Genomic DNA, 17358 nt, shown 5'->3' with positions numbered 1-17358 from the left:
ACAAGATCACATATTTGTCTTCTCCATATTGCTCTGGCCAGTGCCATTGGATCTGCTTTGCAAGAGCATATAGTGGCTGGTCAGCAGCTATGACTGGCGTTTGTCCTGGATTCAGGAATGCTACTGTATCCCTAACTTTGTCCAGAGGGGAAGCAGTGATGTAATGCTGACATTAAAACCCTGGCTCCTCCTTTGGGATGCATGGTAGGCTGACCATGTTATAGTGGAAGAAGCATTGACTTCTTGGGTTAGGCTAACCTTCTCCATCCATTCATACTCGGGTGCAAAGTTTCTGCTGAATACAATGAGGTCTGGCAATGGTAGGTTGGCTACAGTACGGGGCTCTGGGTTTTTCTTATTGAAAAAAGCTGGTTGGATGTTAGAGAAGGATTCAGGAATCTCAGAAACCTTTTTTGGTCTGTTATCTGAAAGGTGGAGTGGTGGCCTTATCTGGCCGCCATTGTTAAGGGTTGGATGTTGAAACATGGAAATACTTGTACCATGAAAGGAGGTATTTGCTGTTGTTGCTGTGGGATTATGGTCAATGTTGTCCATAGCAGATGTGGTGAAGAGTCCCTTTCGCAGAATCGGTGGGCATACAACCCCATCTACAACATATTGGTTCACTACAGATTCTCCTAGCAGTGCGGAAACTTCCAACACCCTGTCATAGGAGATGCTAATTCCATTCTCATGAAGCATATCAATAAGTTGCCATCCCGATGTATACAGCAAATGGAGTTTCACGGCCTAATGAGTGTCTGCGGTATGCTGCATCATCTTTGCACTTAGAGTAGCAATTGTATTGCAATAACTGTGCAATTGCAATGTCTGATTTGAATACCCCATGATTCAAATGTGACTTGATATCTACACCATGTTCAATATTGCAGATGAACTGAAGAAGGGTTGGTGGAACAGATTCTTCAACAAATCCCTCATGGAATTTGTTGTCAAACTTTATCTTGTGATTAAGCATCTCTCTACGTATGATGCTGGCAGCCTTGGCTAAGTGAATGTCTTCAGCTGTACTGTATTTGCTTACATCAGAAAGAACAGAGCTGATGTCCTTCTTGAATGCAAGCAGTACATCACGTCCTGCCTTGTGTTCTTCTAGCTCAGGTATGCTAGAAAGCAGCTGCTCCTTCAGTCTGGTTGAATTCACATCTGGTGATTCGACACCAAGTTGCTGCAGTCGTTGCTTGTAGAGAGAGGCTAGATCTGCAAGCTTAAATATAACTGGATCCGTGCCGTCACTTGTGGTCTTCATGTCCGTGATGTAGATGACAAGTTCTGAACAAATAGAGGGATACCAGTCAAAAGCTGAGATTTTGAGGCTCTGCTCTTGCTTGATGGCATTGAGATGGTCTCGCTCTCTGTTGTACAGTCCAACAAGACAGGCAGGGTGGTATTTAAATTCCTGTGCAACAACATCACCAACAATAAGCTTTGCAAGGAGCTTCATGTCGCTTAGATTCCTGGCACATTCATTGACTCTTTCATTAAGTTTCATCGTCATTGCTTCTCGTAAGGGGGACATTGCACTCTCATCTTCACATATAAAGCACAAAGCTTTCGAGGGCTGGGATCCTCTTGGCCTCTTGACATGGATATCTTTGGTATCTTCAGTGTCTTTAGCAGCAGTAGATGCTCTCTTTTGGGCCCTTTCCAGCTTTGTGTTATTGAACATAAGTTTACAGCTTGAATGATATTTTGCTCTGTTTCTTGTCAATGTGTTTTCTATGCCATCACCTTCATCTAGTCGGGTTGGACTAAGTAAGATAGGCAGAGCATTGATCTTATGAAATAATGGAACATTTCTTGCAATGGTATCATAACCAGTACGATCGTGCTTTCTGTTGAATGAACTCGGATGAATGAGTTTTTCCTTGGTGTCCTGCTGACAAATGAAACATCTGTCCCAGTTAGTATTCTCAACTGTTATGATGGCTTCAGCTCATGGCAATTTTCATGCTTGTATCACCAACTAAATTATTTCTTAAGTCTAATTGCTCCACTAAGGTGGTGGCCATCTTGAAAAATGGCCGCCATCTTGAAATTTCAATTAGCTGTGGGTGGCTTATTGTCTAGTGACCATCAGAGACTGCTCATGCCAATTTTCATGCTTGTATCACCAAATAAACCACTATATCACTTAACTGCTCCACTAAGGTGTCGGCCATCTTAAAAAATGGCCGCCATCTTAAAATTTCAAGTGGCTCGGACAATTTTCTTGTCAAGTGACCCATGGAGACTGCTCATGCCAATTTTCACGCTTGTATCATAAACTGAACGATTATATCACTTAGCCGCTCCACTATTTAGAGTCAGCTGATTAATGGAAAAGTATATCAAGTCATGAAAGTTGAAATTAAAATTGCATGAGTGATGAAAGTGGGGCAACTGAACCCAAACATTACCCAAGGAAGGCTAGTATTTACACACCTTTACAGTAATGAGGTAAACACCCCCTGACTCAGGTTCCATTATTAGAGCCTCAGCTGACCGTCCCTGCAGTCAGAGTGATTACACATCCATCAGTTTGTAAAAAATAAAATAGAGGCAATTTTACACCAAATGGGCTATGAGCCATGGGCCTTGTGTTGGTGAGTGGGTAGTAATTAGCAGAAAACGGATCCACCTAATCAAAGATCAGTAACTAGACCCCAACAATGTAATTTTGTGCAGAAGAAGACAGGTAGGAGGGGAGGGAGCAGGGTTTTAGCTCAGGTTTCCACAGCCTTGTGTTACACATGGTGGGGCAGTGGCCTCTAAGGAGAGGTGCTGAATGAGATCTTCTCTTGCCGCCCCTCCATGAATCATTCAGCATTTTGGAGCAGACCGTAAGCCCAGTTTAGTAGTGGTGCTTAAACTGAAATAAATTCATGAGAACAAGAGATGGAAAGATGTGAGATAGAGAAGAAGAGTGCGAAAGAAAAAGAGAGTTGAACTGATCAGGACCGAATGTGAAGTGGACCACCCTAGACCTGTATTCTGCTGGGCTGAGTTTCCATCATGCCATCATAAACTGGACACTTTAAACTTCTGAGCCCTGGACCAATACGAGGAGAATTAAGATTCATCTCCTTTGGAAAAAGCAATGGATGCTGAGGTAATTCAGGAATATTTCATATACTTATGTCCGTGGAGAAAGCAGCTGAAATAATGTAGTAAAATTTAAATACTCATAAGCTGTGATCATTTTTTGTCTCATTTAGCCTAAGATAATATAATATAATATAATATAATAAGATTATATAGATTATATAATATACAGTATAAATGTTTGTCTCAAGATTGTTTGAATCAGTATTACTTTATAATTTAGTAATAAGCAAGCTGACAAAGCATTACATATTTTTTTTATTCTGTAAGTTCCTCTTCTTCTTCTTTTAAAAAAACCAAAAATAATATATTTTATGAAAATGTGACTCAAAATTGGACTACAAAAATGACTGTGAGATTTTTGGAAAAAAGTTAAAACATTGTTTTGAGGAAAAATTGAGTTCTCATTAATACCTATAAAGAAAACAAATTATAAAATCGGAACAGAGAAATAAAGGTAAAAGGTGTAAATAGTACAGGTTGAAGAAGGTAAATTCAGATTTAGACTATAAGCAGCGAAATTGGTCAAGTCTTTGTGTAGTGGCTGTTATAGATGAATGTGGGCCGGTGATCAATGATGAGCTCTAGCTCTTTCCAAAGTCTCAAGCCATACTGTGAGCTGAGCACTGGGATCCAGTGACATACCGGAGTTTTGGGACAATAGAATGGCCTCTCAGATGATGGTCAGTTAACCAGATAGACTTTCCTTCTCCATTAAAATCAGCTTTAATGTCTCAATGACTCACTTGGAAATACAGCAGGATGTATCTAATAACAGTGACACCAAAGTGGAAATCTAAGTCATCGTGTAAATTAACCTTTTGTTTTTTCCAATTCAGACCTGATCAGTTTTGATTATAAGAAAAAAAAAAAAAAAAAAAAACAATCTTTAGACAATCTTTAACTCTACACAATGGTAGCAAGAATAATATATGTATACATGATATATAATATATAGTATTTGTGTGTATATATTAATATATTCAATTATTATGATATGTTATAGCTATTGTACTTTTATAGTTTTTGTGGTGTTATATAAATATTCAGATGTTGCAATCAAGTAATGGTAAAGTTAAAAAAGTGTTTTAATTGGGTATCTGTGACAAGAAATGCCCTGAGTTTAAAGTTAAGATCATGATTGTCTTTTAAACGGATGCACTACATGACATGCTGTGTGTAATGAGAGAAGAACATTGACAGACTGCCAGAGGCTTGGCATCCCCTCTTGGCTCTGGTTTAAGTGCTCTTTGCCAGCTGATAGACAGGACTCAAGTGTGATGCCAGCTTTATCTTTCAGAGCATTTCTTTTCTCTGCACTTTCGCTTATGTGGGACACAGCTGACTGACAGCTTACTCAGTGCGTTTTATTTGAGTAATGTTGTCAGTAACTGTTCAACCACCCAAAGCCTGACATATGAAATAAATTGAAAAAAACTTTTTTTTTTAGTTTAACAGTTTGTTGAACACTTAAACAAAATATAAAATAAGTTGTGTTTTTTGTTGAGTATTATATTTGATTTATTTGTATATATTTGATGCCTTTTAGGTGAACACAGAGTTAATATTCAAGGTAGAAAAGCTCCTCTGTTTTATTCATAGGCCTAAAATGTGCCAATTGGTACATTTGCTGATATTTATATTGCCAAAAAGTAAGATATCATTTCGGCAACTTGTAATGTAAATCTTTAAAACAGTCTAGCAAACTACTTAAAATGCATGTAAATATAAGTTGTCACGCTATATCTCCCATTAATATGTCTTAGTAAAATGATATTTAAATGCTAAGTTTTATGATCAAAGCTCTATAGTTTTTATTGTGAGGGGAAAAACATATAATGCAATACAATGACGATTTAGAAATGTACAAATAAACATTCCTCAAAAGCCTCATGTATCATATTTGATACTCATATTTTAGTTCCTTCAGTCCAGTAAGTGTTAATCTTGATTTATTATAACATTTTTTACGTTTACCTTATTAAAAGACTACAACCTGAAGTGCATGGGACGTTTTTATAATAATTATAGTAAAAGGATTGCTATTGCTAAAACGTATAAACTATCAATACAGATGACTCTCATCAATTATCATGTTGAAGTGGCCTTAGTAATTTCTGTATCAAATATGATATAGTATATCTTTATAGGGTACAAGTAATCACAACTGGACAATTCAGAAAAGGATGTGTTTTATGATGAAGTGTAAAACACGTGGTTTGTAACTCACATGGTTTCAGATGGTGTGCTTCTTGAAATGCGATATTCTTATGTATTCTTCTGTAAATCAAGCATCAGTAGCACCAGACAGGAATAGTTCATTTATTGAGAGTTTTTGTATGTCTGTGACCTCGGCCCAAATACCATCCCATGACAGGAACGGAACCGTGTAATCTCAGATAGAAATAGATTTGCCCTCAGGTTTAAGGGAACCAAGATAGGACAAACCTACGCTGAGCTGAGCTTTTCAGGATGCTAGACAATAAATCCATAATGATTTCTGTTTCAGACAGATGTTTCTTGACACACACATACACACAGACCCCCGCTTCCTTTGCAAGCTTTTTATTAATGACTTCCCATCGTGGACGTGGTGAGTGTGATACGACATTGTTTCCTGTTGTACTTGAAATAATCACAGATGCTCTTTACAAAACTGGATAAGATCACACACAGTTCCCACATCAGTACTCAGAGAAACAGTCACTGCATTGAAGGTAAGGGCTCCCACTTTTCCATATGAATTTTTTAGATTTTAGATAAACTTTTCAAATATTTCAGGTCCGAGATAGAACTATAACACAAGAGAACCATAAAGTTAGTTTTTTTGTTTGTGTAAAATATTATGCAGCTGCTGATGTAAATTTATTCTTGTAGGGAATAAAGCGTGTTGATGCAGCTGAACTAATGGTGAAATACAGCTCACTGTGAATAAACCGTGTAAATGTTCTGCAGCATTTTATGTAACAGTTTAGGTGTAGAATGACTATATGTCAAACTGAGAATCACTAAAACAAACTATTTAGCCTTTGAATATATTGTTAATGTTTGCAATATTGGTACAATGTAAAAAATTGTGTAAAAGGTTTTATGGACATTTAGATGGTAATAGTATGGTAGGTGTTTTTACTTCCAAAACCATACATTTTAAAATATTTTACAGATAATCTTTCACCAAATGTGGTGAGGTATGGTAAGTTAACCACAAACTATTTTTCCTGTAAAAATATATTTTTTTTTACAGTGATTACACGCGCACACACACACACACACACATATCAAAACATAACTTCAGAGGACATATGATTTTATCAACGCATGAAAACAATATCCTTCCTGTTTGTCAAGACTGGGGTGGACCCTGCCATTCTCAGTGCTGATTGATGAACATCCCTTTTGATAGACTGTGCAGAAAAACATTTTAGATTAGATAAGTAGAGGCTGCCCTCAGACGATTCGTGGCATGTTGTTGACAGGGTTTGTTCAAGGCCACATCTGAAATTATATATTACTGGATGTAGGCTGATGTAATATAACCTGAGTAAAAGAACGTTGGTGATGTTGGTCATTTGTGTACATTTTTGAGCAATTACTGTTAAACATATACAATTACAAGATTTTAGTAATTATCTTGCAGAATATAAATAATCGAAGTAAATATATTTTTAAAGTCCAATGAACACATTTCAAGCAACTTCTAAAAAAGATGAACTGCTTTCTTTATTTTGTTATGTCTGTAATTAACAGAGTTTAGAGGAGCGCTGCCAGCGGATCCTGCAGGATATGGAGGGGTCTTTGACAGCGCGGGACCGGGTGGGCATTCAGGACTTTGTTCTCCTGGACGCCTACACCAGTGAGACAGCATTTATGGACAACCTCAGAAAACGATTTAATGAGAACCTCATATATGTGAGTCCTGCACCCACTCATATGACCTCTTAGAATAGACTGTAAAAAAGGCAGGCAATGCAATATCCAGTTTCATAGTTACTTTCATTGTTGAGATGGGGGAGAGAATAATGTGGACTCTCATGCTGAACACAGGTCAATGCACACAGCTAGTCTACTAAGTGAAAATGTTCTCTATACATCTAATTTGCCTTATCGCAGCGACTGGAAACTCACTTTGCTGATGATTCAGCACAGAGGTATTTTCTGTTTAAGGTTATCAAGGGCAACTTACAAGATAAGTGAAAAGTTGAGTGAAACTGCTGAGATAATCATATTTCCTTATGATCATTCCTTAACCCGGGATTGTTCATATTTGTAACTCAGTACTCTGTTGAGGCAAAATACTGAATTTGAACTTTTTCTGAAATCTTTGTTATTGTTTCTGTTAGACCTACATTGGGACTCTCCTGGTGTCAGTTAATCCATATAAAGAGCTGGGTATCTACACCAAGAAACAAATGGACATTTATATGGGAGTCAACTTTTTTGAGCTGCCTCCTCATATGTAAGTTTGCATATATACACGTATATCTGCATTATGAAAAGCGCTATATGATGGTGACTTGAATTGACTTGACTGTAAACAGGAAAAATACTGTCGTTCAAAAGTCTGGGGTCAGTAAAATAATATTTCATAATATTACTGTTTTTTGTATTTTTCAATTAAATTCAGCCTTTGGGAGCATAAGAGACCTTTCAGAAACATCGTACTGACCCAAAAACTTTGAACAGCACTGTATACGTTGTATATATTTAGCATTTACTTTATTTTTTTAAAGAACATTGATATTGATAAATTGTTTATTTTACATGTAGTTTAAGCGTTTTTTTTCTGACCTCTCAGCTTTGCACTTGCTGACAATGTTTACCGGACAATGATTAGTGAAACCAACAACCACTTCATCCTCATATCTGGTGAAAGTGGCGCTGGCAAGACGGAGGCCTCTAAGAAAGTCCTGCAGTTTTATGCAGTGTGCTGTCCCAGCACTAGAATCTTGGACAATGTGAGAGATCGGCTCCTTCTTTCCAATCCGGTGCTGGAGGTCAGAATTCAAGCTTTTTGTCTGAAATGAGCCATTGAAAACTTTGGTGTATTCTGAATGCACATGCTCAAAGTGTAGCACAGTATCATGTAAAAGAATGTTGATGCTGAGCGTTTTATATCTACAGGCTTTTGGAAATGCCAAAACCCTGAAAAATGACAACTCGAGTCGATTTGGAAAGTACATGGACATACAGTTTGACCATCAGGTAAAGTCAGATTTAAACAGATGTAGAAGAACGGACGGCATTGATGACAAATGTAAACAAATGCCTTTTCTTTCAGGGAGCAGCAGTTGGTGGCCACATCTTAAGCTACTTACTGGAGAAGTCAAGGGTGGTCCACCAAAATCGTGGAGAAAGGAACTTCCACATCTTCTATCAGTTAGTTGAGGGAGGGGAGGATGAGCTTCTTCGCTGGCTTGGCTTGGAGCGAAACTGTCAGAAATACCGCTATCTTATTCAGGTGAGAAGCACAGATGTTACTTCATATTTTCTGAAGTTAAAATTGATTCATAGACATGTCAGAGCCATAAAGCATATTCATTTTATTGTTCAAAATCAATTTCCTGGACAGGGAGAATGTGCCAAAGTGAGCTCCATTAATGACAGGAGTGACTGGAAAACTGTACAGAAAGCTCTTACTATCATTGAGTTTAGTCAAAAGGATATAGAGGTAAGACGCTCTCAAATTGAGCATGTTGATTGGAGTTTTTGTCCACTTGGGTGACTGGGTCAGTGCAGAAGGCTGCTTTTTAGAAAGAGAAGTCATTGTTTAATATGTTTGGTCTTTTTTAGCATCTGTTTGCAATTATTGCCAGTGTCCTTCATCTCGGCAATGTTCACTTTGAGGCCAGTGGCCATGGTTATGCCACATTAAACAGCAGTGCAGAAGTACACTGGCTGTCAAAGGTACTTCTATCAGGTTTTTGAAAAATTATGCATGAAAAGTGTTACGGTTTACACTGTAATGCCAATTTTGGCCTCTTAGATTTCTTTGCAACCCATTTCTCTCTCCTTTTTTTCTTTATTATTTACTCTTGTCAGTTATTGGGCATCCCCTCAAACATGTTACAGGAGGGTTTAACTCACAGAAAAATTGAAGCCAAAGCAGAAGAGGTGAGACTTGTATGACACATTAATTGCACAAAAAGCATGTTTTACATTCATATTGCTATACAGAGTTATTATTAAATGATAAATAAATATACATTTTAAATGATTTTAAACAGTTGTTTTAGAGATGGAATATTAAGTATGATTTTTTAAAAACATTTCCTGTACTTAAGAAATCCATGATTATGTAATATTTATCATTTTCAGGTTCTAAGCCCTTTCACCGCTGAACATGCAAAGTATGCCAGAGATGCACTAGCCAAAGCCATCTATGGCCGCACATTCTCATGGCTTGTTAATAAGATTAATGAATCATTGGCAAATAAGGTATGCATGATTACATGGAATTTACAAATTATGCTTTTTATAGTGGTTTATAAAATACATGAATTAGTTGATGGATTAGTAGGTTATCAGTCTATTTATAATATGTATTATGCAGGATTCAACCAGAAAGACGGTGATTGGACTGCTTGACATCTATGGATTTGAAGTGTTTGACGTGAACAGGTGACCCTGAAGCATTGCAGTCATACACACTCACTGAATGCATTTATTGAAATAGTTTCCTTCAAGAAAACTCTTAAAAGGGGTTAGTGAGTTAACAAAACCAATTAGTAACCTTTTTACCAATATAGTGTCAGAACATGCCCTCTGGACACATCTAGACACACAAATAAATGGGCCATCTATCATTTAAAAGGGGTCAGTAAGGTTTAGCAAGGATGCATTAATTTGATCGTAATTGACAGTGAAGACATAATGCTCCAGAAAATTTCAGTTTGAAATAAATGCTGTTTTTTAATCTTTCTGTTCATCAAAAAGTGTATCGCAGTTTCCACAGCACAACTGTTTTCAACATTGATAATAATAGGAGTACTCGATAGATATATGTTTTGATGGATTGATATTTACCATGTGTGTGATTTCTCCTCAGTTTTGAACAGTTCTGCATAAACTTCTGCAATGAAAAGCTTCAGCAGCTTTTCATCCAGCTCACCCTCAAATCAGAGCAGGAGGAGTATGAGATGGAGGGAATCGAGGTGAATATTTTGAGTACATACAGCATTTGTTACACTTACAGATCGTAATGTAAATGCTTTGGGCCACAGATCTGCCTCACCTTGTGTTTTAGCATATTTTCATTGATAAACATTTTTTCCCATGTTGACATTTTTCAGTGGGAGCCAGTGCCATACTTCAACAACAAGATCATCTGTGACCTGGTGGAAGAGAAACATAGAGGCATCATATCAATACTGGTGAGTGGAACTGATTCAAACTGACATACACATCAAGACATGATTAAGTCCCAGTCTTTATGTCATGTACCCCGCTATTAAAGGATGAAGAATGTTTGCGTCCTGGAGAAGCCACAGATTTTACCTTCCTGGAGAAGCTAGAGGAGAAGATGTGCGGTCACCCTCATTTTGTCACGTGGGTAGCTTTTCACTTTAAACTGACTTAATACAGGCTTTTCAATACTATTATAGTACTAGATGATTTTATTCATTTTATGACCCTTCTGTAGGTATTAAAACAGGAGTGTCCCTTCCTGTTTCTGCAGGACAACCTTCCAGCAGAGTTTTATCTTCAGTTCTAATTGAATCAAGGTTTCCAGAATCACTAAAATCTTGCAAGCTGGAAGTTTTGGAGCCAAACTCTGCAGGAAGTCAGCCCTCCAGGAGCAGGAATGGACACCCCTGCATTGAAATGAATCCCTAAAAATAATAATAGCTAAATTTGTAGATACCGAATGCAGACTGCTTCCATTTATACTGATATTACAATCCAAGTCCTCAGCTAAAACCTGCATCTAAGTTTTTAAATCCAGACATGACTAAGTTGTGAATAAGCTGTCGTATATAGCTGACTCATGGGCATTTATTGAAATGAGAAGAATCACCAAAATGTCAGTATTGTGGCTCTAATGTGTCTGTAAAACGTGTCTGCTCAATTTATAATGTCATGAGACAATGATTTTTATCAGGCCAAACTCTGAATGACTTATTTTGTAAGATGGACTGTAAGATGGTACATTTTATATATACAGTAGTCTAGTTATTTTTCCATGTTAAATTTTATCCAAAGTTTATATTATATTGTTTGTTAATCTGCATCTGCCATGTAATAGCCTATAAAGTTATGGCAATACATTTAATTACACAACAATAGCTAAAACCTTCCAATGAAAACTAGACTTGAGTTGCTGTGGTAAACAATTTGTCCTGCTGCGAAGCATTGTATTCACTTATTAATCAAGTTTACTTTGTCTAAATTTCAGGCACAAATTGGCTGACCAGAAAACACGCAAGACCCTTGAACGAGGGGATTTTCGTCTTCTACACTATGCCGGAGAGGTTACTTATTCAGTCGTTGGTAAGTTTCATTTAATGCAAACAGTTTAAAGACAAATAAGGTTTTTAAAACATTTCCTTATCTTGACCTCTATGGTTTCCTCATGTCAGGATTTCTTGACAAAAATAATGATCTTCTGTACAGAAACATTAAAGAGGTAAGAGGTTTAACCACAGCATGCATTCTCTCTTGGCCTGACATAACCGAAAAAATAAGAAATGCAAAAATTGTTTGTTATTGTTCAAGGTCATGCGACAGTCTAAGAACAGTATTATACAACATTGCTTCCATACTATTGAACCTGACGGGAAGAAAAGACCAGAGACGGTACAGTGAAAGATATTTAAATAGACAATTAAAACAAATAATCATAACAATCTGTTCTTTCGCTCTCTTTCTCTCTATGATGTATTTTTAGTGTTCATTTTCAGGCTACGAGAAAACAAATTTGCAGATTGTTGATGATAGTTTTAGTATTGTATCATTATAGCTGATAACCCATGATGAGCAACTCCTGTATTTAAGCTATTGCAGCACTTTAATCATGTACAGGAATCAAAAAGACATTTTTGTAACAGGTAGCCACCCAGTTTAAGAGCAGCCTTGCAGGCCTCACTGAAATCCTCATGACCAAGGAGGCATGGTATGTGCGGTGCCTGAAACCCAACCACTGTAAGCAGCCAGGTGAGCCTTTCACTTCACACCTCTGGTTAGTGGTTTTGTCTGCTGAATGTTTTACAAGACTGTGCCAGTGACCTCTCTCTCTCTCACTCGCCTAACCTCAGACCGCTTTGATGATGTCATGGTGAGACATCAAGTCAAGTACCTGGGGTTAATGGAGCACCTGAGAGTCAGGCGTGCTGGGTTTGCTTATAGGAGAAGATACGAGGTCTTCCTGAAAAGGTGTGTGTTTTTGTTGTGACTTCAATTGCCTTTCATGCCTTCGTCAGACTTTTTCTATCTAAAGTTACAGTGCATTCAGTTAGTGTTGCTTTGAACTTATCTTCTCTATCAGGCACTTCTTCTCTCTACTTTTCACCTGCAAACATGTGACAAACCTTGATGCTTATCTTTGCAGATATAAGGCTCTATGTCCTGACACATGGCCACACTGGAAGGGGACACCAGCAGAGGGAGTGCAGAGACTCATCAAACACCTTGGCTACAAACCAGACGAGTACAAGATGGGAAGGTACGAACTGTCCAGGCTACTGCTACTGTATGATACAGCGTTTTTCATCTAGGACCAGAAAATATCTGTTTTCTCCTAGCATGTCCTGAAATATCTTTTTTTCTATTTCCTCTTGTTTCTCAAGGACAAAAATCTTCATTCGCCATCCCAGGACTCTTTTTGCCACTGAAGATGCGTTTGAGATCTGCAAGCATGAATTGGGTAAGGCCCCAGTAACATCTGACAAAAGAAGACTGGCATTCCCTGAATGTGTCGTGATGATTCTGGCAATTTCAGCTTTGACCTGATTGGTTGGTGTCTCCAATCTCTTTTGTTATAGCCACAAGAATCCAGGCCAAATACAAAGGCTATAGGGTGAAAGAAGAATACCAGAGGCAGAGGGAAGCAGGTATTAATCTTTTTTGGTTTGAAAATACTACAGATACTTCTGAAAACCATGTATATAACATCACTCTTAATTCATTTTTAACAGCTACCAAGATTGAGACATGTTGGCGGGGCCTTCAGGCCAGAAAAGAAAGGGAAAGGAGAGCCTGGGCTGTCAAAGTCATCAAGAAGTGAGACGCTTATCGTGTCAGATGCTTCACTGTCAGTTACTTCTACCTTTAAGTGATCAAAGTGATGTAGGAAAAGCTTTTCATAGTCAATGAATGGAAATTGAATCTATCTATATTTTTTAATGTTCTGTAAATGTACACCATCGTTCAAATGTTTGGGATCAGTAAGTACTTTTATTCAGCAAGGATGTATTAATTTGATTGAGTGACGGTAAAGACATTTATAATGTTACAAAAGATTTCCATTTCAAATAAAGGTTTTTTATTTTTTTACTTTCTCTTCATAAAAGAATCCTGGAAAAAAAAAGTATTACAGTTTCCATAGAAAATAAGGAATAGTTCACCCAAAAATTAACGTCATTATTTATTCACCTACAATGTGGTTGCCCACATTCTTCAAAATATCTTCTTTTGTGTTCAGCAGAAGAAAGAAATTCAAACAGGTTTGGAACAACTTGAGGGTGAGTAAATGACGACAGAATTTTAGTTTTTTTGGGTGAACTATTCCTTTAAACAGTTTTTAACATTGATAACAAGAAATTCAGCTGACATCACATGAATAAATTACTTTTTTTTTTTTTTTTTTTTTTATATATTAAAACAATTATTTTTTAATTGTATTAGATTTTCACAATATTACTGATTTTACTGTATTTTTGGAGCAGATAAACACAACATATTTTATGATATCTGAGTTGTAAAAGATTTTTTTCCCTGTCCTGCAGGTTTATTAAGGGCTTCATGAACAGGAATCAGCCTGTCAGCACGGACAACTCTGAGTATCTGGCCTTTGTCAGACAGAGCTACCTCACTCGACTCAAAGAGAATCTGCCAAAATCAGTATTGGACAAAACCAGCTGGCTAACTCCTCCACCCATAATGCAAGAGGTATTCCATACATTATTGAATCCATGCAAAGTTTTGCTTTATAGCTGAAAGTGATTTTTTCACTGTAATGTAACTATATTTTGTTATAAATGCATTTATAGGCCTCAGTCATCTTGCGTAAGTTGCACACACGTCTCCTCGTACGGAAGTATGTTCGAGGGATCAGTGCACAGCAGAAGGCGCAGGTAAAAAAATAAATAATAATATATATATATATATATATATATATATATATATATATATATATATATATATATATATTTTACCTCTCATTTGTTTGAATGTTTATTTTATTTACTGGCTAAAATCCATTTACAGTTCAACATTTATTTTCAGCTGCAAATTAAAGCACAGACCAGTGACATATTCAAAGGCAGAAAAGAGAACTACCCTCAGAGCGTATGCCAACCCTTCGCTGACACAAGGATAAGTAAGAGTTTATGAATTGTTTTGATATGCTGCTGTTGCTGTAAAAATTTCAATATGTAAATGCAAAGACCAGTTTATACCTCATGAACAAACATTATAGCACTTTGTTCATTCTGTTCAGGTGAACAACACATAAACATCAAAGTCTTGCAGCTGATTTGTCCTGAGGGCATTAAGGTACATGAAAATAAAAGAAATTTACAGTACATAAGTATATACACATACATATGCATACAGTATGTATGTTTGGATCTTGAATCCATTTATTGGATGTGATCTTATTTTTGTTTAGAATGGGCTTGTCTAACTAAGAGTACAGTACAGCTTTATTTTTCAGTCAGATGTTTATATCATTGGCATGGGAAACTGATGTGATATCTCACTCTACACAGTACAGTGTTCCAGTGATTAAGTATGACAGGAATGGCTTTCGGCCACGTTTCAGACAACTGATCTTCACTCAGGCCGCTGCGTATCTGGTGGAAGAGGCCAAAATCAAACAGAGGGTGAATTACAGCTCACTGAAAGGTGAAATCTCAATGCCCAATAATTAAACGTCTATGATTGTGTGAAAATTAATCAATTTAGATTTCCACAGGAAATATTTTTATAGTATGTGCATTTTAACTTAAATGTACCTACTAGAAATTATCCTATTTCATTAAAAACAGTTGGCAAAGGTGTAAACATACCTCTTCATATAGTAGTCTGTTTGGATTGGACTAGGTATTTTTTTCGTAGTCTTATATTTAAGTAATTGTAACAAACCATTACTAAATTAGGTAAATAAGTTGAATCCAGTTCCATATAATACCATACATTGTTTACATGAGCAATATTTGCTTTTGTACAGGGGTGTCTGTCAGCAATTTAAGTGACAACTTCCTGATTCTCCATGTCGCTTGTGATGACACAAAGCAAAAAGTAGGTGGTGAACAAATATCTTCGTCAGGGAGTATCTGTATGAAATTACTGTCACATGGTAAATTGGAAAAACTTTTGTTTACATGCCTCAAAACAAAGAAAGAAAAACAAACAAAAAAAAACGTGTTCAACATGTATTAAGTTTCTGTTGAACTGTATTTGAACAATAACCTGTCACTGAAATATATACATATATGATTGTTAAATATTCTGTTTTAGGGGGACCTGGTCTTGCAGTGCAGCTATCTGTTTGAGGCATTGACAAAAATCTGTGTAGTGACTAAAAACCACAACCTCATCAAAATTGTTCAAGGGAGGTGAGACATACACTGTATTTCTATCTGAACTGCCTTGGATACTCAGTCCTGCTCACAGAGATAGACTGTTTATTGCATTATACATACACTGAATTGTTGTCATTTTGTAGTGTGAGGTTTGACATCCAGCCTGGCAAAGAGGGCTTTGTTGATTTTAAGAGCAGCGGTGAATCAATGGTCTACAGAGCCAAAAATGGACACTTGATGGTGGTGAGTCCACATAATGCAATAATGAATACACTGGAAGCATAAAATATATTTAAAGTGTAACCTTTATATGTGACCATTAGTAATATGCATATAATTGTATACCACTGTTATATCTATTACTATTAAAATGATATTGATATAACTTGCATTTATTATTTTGAAGCCATTTACATTTTTATTTTGCAGGAATCTGCACGAACAAAATCTCGATGATGAAGTTTTACCTCACAAACCTTCTCCACAATGGCCCAATTAATGCATTTCAGTTGAGTTTATTAAACACTATAACTTGCCCTAAAAGAACCTATAGAACGGTGTTTTCCAATGGCCCAAGACACGAAATGAGTGTTTAAGATTACAGAGACAGGGTTGGGAAATACTGCACTAAGATATTAATGTGTGAATTCAAAGGACAAATCATGACATATCACTGTAATTTATTTAGCAAGAAGAAAGAAAAACAAACAAAACTGGTATATTAAAGTAGTTTGAATTTTATTTGTTTTGTTTGTATAATATTACATTTAAATTCTGTATTTAGTCATTTACTGTACATTGTCTTTGATGTGTGTTTTATAAGCCCATGTTTTATTATAAATATCCAATGTGTCATGAAAATGAGTGTTATTGTGCGCTAATTGTGCTTTTTTTTGTTTTTTTAAGAAGTACTTGTTAATCCATGAAAATCTTAAGCGGTAACTGTTTAGCAAAAACTTGCATATGCACCAGTAAACAAATGTAAATGTTGTTGGTACATTTTGTTACGTCTCCAATACTGCCAAAACCTTACAATGCCATCTTTTGCTTTGCACTGACAAACATAAGTAAAGATGGTGATATGCCCAGAACACAGCGGCAAAACAGTGCATGTAGACAGACACAACATTTGTCTGCACATTCAAACATAAAATGCCATTTGATATGAGACACAGAAATGGTCATACATATAAAATCTGTATATGGCTCCAGTAATCATCATCATTATTTCATCATTATTGTAGCCCTATAAAAAATGTGTGTGGTGTTAAAATACAGCAACATAATGTTTAACTTAATGTAATCAAGATAATAATTATGTAGGCTACTTTTAAAAAAAAGTTATCCTGTAAATTCAGTTCAGCTATTGTATAAACTATATCATGACTGCAGTGGTAATCAGAAGGAAATAAAATGATTCATTATTGAGTAGTATTTTGTGGACATTTGCTGTATATGATTTCCTGATGTTTCTTATAAAAGCTTAAAAATAAAATAAACGAATATATGATGA

At 36.4% G+C, this 17358-nt stretch overlaps 1 protein-coding gene across 3 annotated transcripts in view; it reads left to right on the top strand.

Moving 5' to 3' along the window:
- myo1hb (myosin IHb) overlaps positions 1 to 17358 on the top strand; it is a 23725-nt gene extending 6367 nt beyond the window's left edge. Inside the window, exons 1-32 of one of the 3 annotated variants that reach the window (XM_058776166.1) lie at positions 5772 to 5822; positions 6853 to 7014; positions 7446 to 7561; positions 7901 to 8099; positions 8227 to 8307; positions 8384 to 8563; positions 8675 to 8773; positions 8896 to 9009; positions 9145 to 9216; positions 9421 to 9540; positions 9656 to 9723; positions 10151 to 10256; positions 10395 to 10475; positions 10559 to 10650; positions 11498 to 11592; positions 11682 to 11728; positions 11818 to 11898; positions 12150 to 12255; positions 12357 to 12474; positions 12650 to 12763; positions 12888 to 12964; positions 13083 to 13151; positions 13236 to 13320; positions 14046 to 14208; positions 14310 to 14393; positions 14545 to 14638; positions 14759 to 14814; positions 15030 to 15165; positions 15491 to 15561; positions 15781 to 15878; positions 15989 to 16088; positions 16275 to 17358. In XM_058776166.1, coding sequence (XP_058632149.1) covers positions 6889 to 7014; positions 7446 to 7561; positions 7901 to 8099; positions 8227 to 8307; positions 8384 to 8563; positions 8675 to 8773; positions 8896 to 9009; positions 9145 to 9216; positions 9421 to 9540; positions 9656 to 9723; positions 10151 to 10256; positions 10395 to 10475; positions 10559 to 10650; positions 11498 to 11592; positions 11682 to 11728; positions 11818 to 11898; positions 12150 to 12255; positions 12357 to 12474; positions 12650 to 12763; positions 12888 to 12964; positions 13083 to 13151; positions 13236 to 13320; positions 14046 to 14208; positions 14310 to 14393; positions 14545 to 14638; positions 14759 to 14814; positions 15030 to 15165; positions 15491 to 15561; positions 15781 to 15878; positions 15989 to 16088; positions 16275 to 16301 — 3075 coding nt within the window. In that variant the 5' untranslated portion in view covers positions 5772 to 5822; positions 6853 to 6888 and the 3' untranslated portion in view covers positions 16302 to 17358. Of the gene's footprint in view, positions 1 to 5771; positions 5823 to 6852; positions 7015 to 7445; positions 7562 to 7900; positions 8100 to 8226; positions 8308 to 8383; positions 8564 to 8674; positions 8774 to 8895; positions 9010 to 9144; positions 9217 to 9420; positions 9541 to 9655; positions 9724 to 10150; positions 10257 to 10394; positions 10476 to 10558; positions 10651 to 11497; positions 11593 to 11681; positions 11729 to 11817; positions 11899 to 12149; positions 12256 to 12356; positions 12475 to 12649; positions 12764 to 12887; positions 12965 to 13082; positions 13152 to 13235; positions 13321 to 14045; positions 14209 to 14309; positions 14394 to 14544; positions 14639 to 14758; positions 14815 to 15029; positions 15166 to 15490; positions 15562 to 15780; positions 15879 to 15988; positions 16089 to 16274 lie in introns of those variants that run through there. The other 2 variants (XM_058776165.1, XR_009271350.1) reach the window with 2 other exon arrangements.

The sequence above is a fragment of the Onychostoma macrolepis genome, chromosome 05 (genome assembly GCF_012432095.1).
Source record: "Onychostoma macrolepis isolate SWU-2019 chromosome 05, ASM1243209v1, whole genome shotgun sequence".
NCBI classification, from domain to species: Eukaryota; Metazoa; Chordata; class Actinopteri; order Cypriniformes; family Cyprinidae; genus Onychostoma; species Onychostoma macrolepis.
This window is presented reverse-complemented; position numbering and strand designations above follow the sequence as displayed.